The sequence below is a fragment of the Echinococcus granulosus genome (assembly GCF_000524195.1).
Source record: "Echinococcus granulosus chromosome Unknown EG_S00198, whole genome shotgun sequence".
Classification (NCBI taxonomy): domain Eukaryota; kingdom Metazoa; phylum Platyhelminthes; class Cestoda; order Cyclophyllidea; family Taeniidae; genus Echinococcus; species Echinococcus granulosus.
The window spans coordinates 72308-75428 of record NW_020170578.1 but is presented as its reverse complement, the minus strand read 5'-3'; the positions used below and the strand labels follow the sequence as shown (position 1 = coordinate 75428).

The window sequence follows — 3121 nt, the reverse complement described above, 5'->3', positions numbered from 1 at the left end:
CTAGCTTTAATTGTAGCATGAAATTTGTAAGTCGTAGTCTTAAACTTTTTCAATGTGGGAGATTTGGAGCTTTACTAGATATTGTGTGTTGTTAACTGAAAATGGGAACTTCGTAGAGCACAACTTCGGTCCCATGGACACCTACTCTTTTTGACGTTAGGGTTCTCTTTTTCCTTCCAAAGAAATCTATAAATCCTCAGACATTTATTAATTAACCTAATTTGGAAGTAACTGAGACTATTACCAAATTTAATATAAACCTTTTAAATGGTGATGGCAACCCTCGCAACGGAGCCACACATGTAGTAGTTACTCTCCTAATGCACTGCTCTCGTTCCTGTATCTTCTGAGGTTACTAATTGCACCGACTGCATTTTCGAAAACCAAAACATACGAGTCACGGTCCATGTGTCATGGCATTCTGCTGGCCCACTCTCTGTAAAGTAACTACTTTGGCATTTTTAATAGTCTTTCACGGTCATTAAACTCCCTCGTTTATGAGGACCAAAGTGAGAATCATCACCAAAACCAAAACGTTATATTCCTTGAGTAATTATAACCTCTAAAGGGACGAAAGATTTATTCTTCGAAGGATGCGAAAGACTTGCAACGGTACTTATAGTGTATTCATATACGTATGTAGTAATTGCTAAAAGATGGATCTGTTGAACTACTTTGAGAGACTAAGAAACACCTCACCCCTTTTATTTGTTTATGAACTTGCCAACTGCATTTTCAGCGTTTAGATAAATTGTGTTTGTAAGTGGTTTTTTAATTTAAGTAGTCTCTCATTCTCTGCAGTCGTATTCGCCTTCTTTTTATTTACTGTGAGCTCTTCGAGCTACTTCCCATAACAGTCTCTCAGCCTTTACGCTCATTTCCAATGGCTTTGTGTAGACCCTCAGAGGCAAAGAGGACTTACGAGTAATGCTGGTCGTGGTGAAAGGAATCAGTTTATTTAAGTGGTTATCTAGCTTGAATTGTATGTGCACCAAATCTATACATCATGGAAACAAGATATCTAGTGTGGATGAATGTTTTTTGGTGAATCAAGTCAGGAGGTTCATCAAAGCCTTCCCGATTAAGCAGGGGTACTTCAGTCCTTCGAAAAAAATAATTTTCTCCCGCATGGTCTTTCAGATAATATTTAAGAATTAGTGCCAACTATGCGTATTGATGGTCTGCTTTTCCATGTTTAAAGCAAAATATCACAACTTAAAGTTTTCACATAAAATATCTATGAAATATGAGTTTCTTGCATTACACGACGTGTTTCTTTCTTCAAGTGCACTGCACTAACTGGTACACCTTTCCTTGATTTGTGCCTCGCAATGTTTGCAAGAAATAAGCATAACCTTGTAAAGTCTGGTTAAGCTCTCGCTTTCGATTACTCTGGCTGACGTCAAGGGCAACCTGTTTTGCCCTATTCACAGCATGGGGTTTAATTATTTATTAATACATAGGCTATGCCTGACACACGCATATTTTTAAACAATGAATGCTACACATAAATTGTGGCCTGGAACCTATGTTTATAGAATAAATGGTAGTGACAGAATAAGTGAATCAAATAATCGTAAAATTATTTCTTCTAGACCTTTCATTGGAAGGTTTTATAGCTTATGGGTAGACAAAAAATAATAAGCGGTATGCAGAATGAGGGCCTTGTGAGAATAAGACGTGGGGATAGTGAAATTTATAAAATCATAACTAGAGTAAAGACAAAAGGGCGATAATGTAACCTACATTTCCTGCAAGAGATCCCTATTTAGATGATCGTGATCGACGGCTAATAATGTAGGAGTATTTAACTGGTAAATCTGCCCTTCAGGTTAGATTTTGTCAAACAGGTTAAAAGCCCAGTCTGGGTAACTCCCACCCCTGTATCACCTAGAAAATTAGTAATTTCAGTTCCTTGTTTGTAAGTTATCGAAATCACTCATCCCTTATTTGCTTTTAATTTGCACTAATAGACTTGACAAATGCATAGGTCAATATTTTAAGGCATATAATTCACAAATATTTCTACAAAGAACAGTTTTCTTCCCAAACGCATCTAAACACTAACAAAAACACACCACTAATGCTTGAGATTGCACATTTACCTATTTAACTAAAGCAATTAAGAACCCCTTGGTCCACTTTGTTACCATTGTAGGAGTTGTGGTGAAGCTCTGTGCCCCCATTACTCTGACGCTAGTCCCAATTCCATGGAAACAAACTTTATTTTAAACAAATATACGATTTCGGAAAATCTGGGCACTTAATGACCTTAGCAAAGCATTTAACAAACAAAAACCGGCAATTTGTCTATTTCTATAGAATAATTTCCTCTTTGCATGTCTGGTCTTTTTAATCATTCTGTAGGCAGCTTATTAAGACACAAATAGAGGGGAAAGACGGAATGATCCCTGATTTTGATGTGCGAAATATTTAAAAAGGAAACATTTCCGGCAACTGTCGCATCTTCCCTGGTGAGTAAAGAGCGCCATAATCCACATCTCTGCCTACTGTATGCTGCGCAGCACCTGAGTGAGTCTAGGAACGTTTCGAAAGCGTTTAGATAATTTTGAAATGGTCTAATTTATTTTATTTTAAAATTACCACACCAGTGCGCAATTTTTTGTTTTCAATACTTGTTTGACATTATTTCTTATCTTTCAAGCGTAAATTTTGCCAACACGATACCTCTCGCCTAATTCACATCAAGTTATTCAACACCAAAGATACTAAAACACCAAAATGAGGTTCTTTTTGCATTTAATTTCATTTTGCAGCCCAGTTTTTCCCGAGACTCAAATTGGGTACTTTTGATTGCTATTTATGGATGAAAATAAAGTAATATTTTGATTAGGCGTATGAATGGTCCAAGAGGTGGAATTACACTCGGCCTCATCCACGGCGTTCACAAAGGTGAAAGTCTATGGTAGGCGAAGAATGCAAGGCGTTGTGAATTGTCCAAATAATCGAAAGAAAATGCGTTTAAACAATAATGATGATAATATACGATTTTAGAAAATCGTTTCGAGGGCATTTTGCTCAATAGAGTCAGCTGAGGAGTCAGCTTTTAAAAAGCATTTAGATAATAAAATCAGAGGAAAAAATTTTTCACTTTTATTTT

At 36.5% G+C, this 3121-nt stretch overlaps 1 protein-coding gene across 1 annotated transcript in view; it reads right to left on the bottom strand. All coding sequences in view use genetic code 11, as the record gives it.

The window, feature by feature from the left end:
• Window positions 1–2710: 2710 nt before the first annotated feature.
• The window catches only part of EGR_10203 (hypothetical protein), a gene marked incomplete at both ends in the record, with an annotated part of 1783 nt that continues 1372 nt past the window's right edge, over window positions 2711–3121 (bottom strand). Inside the window, one exon of the mRNA XM_024499452.1 lies at window positions 2711–2817. Within this exon, the coding sequence (XP_024346141.1) occupies window positions 2711–2817 (107 nt within the window). The remainder of the gene's footprint in view (window positions 2818–3121) is intronic.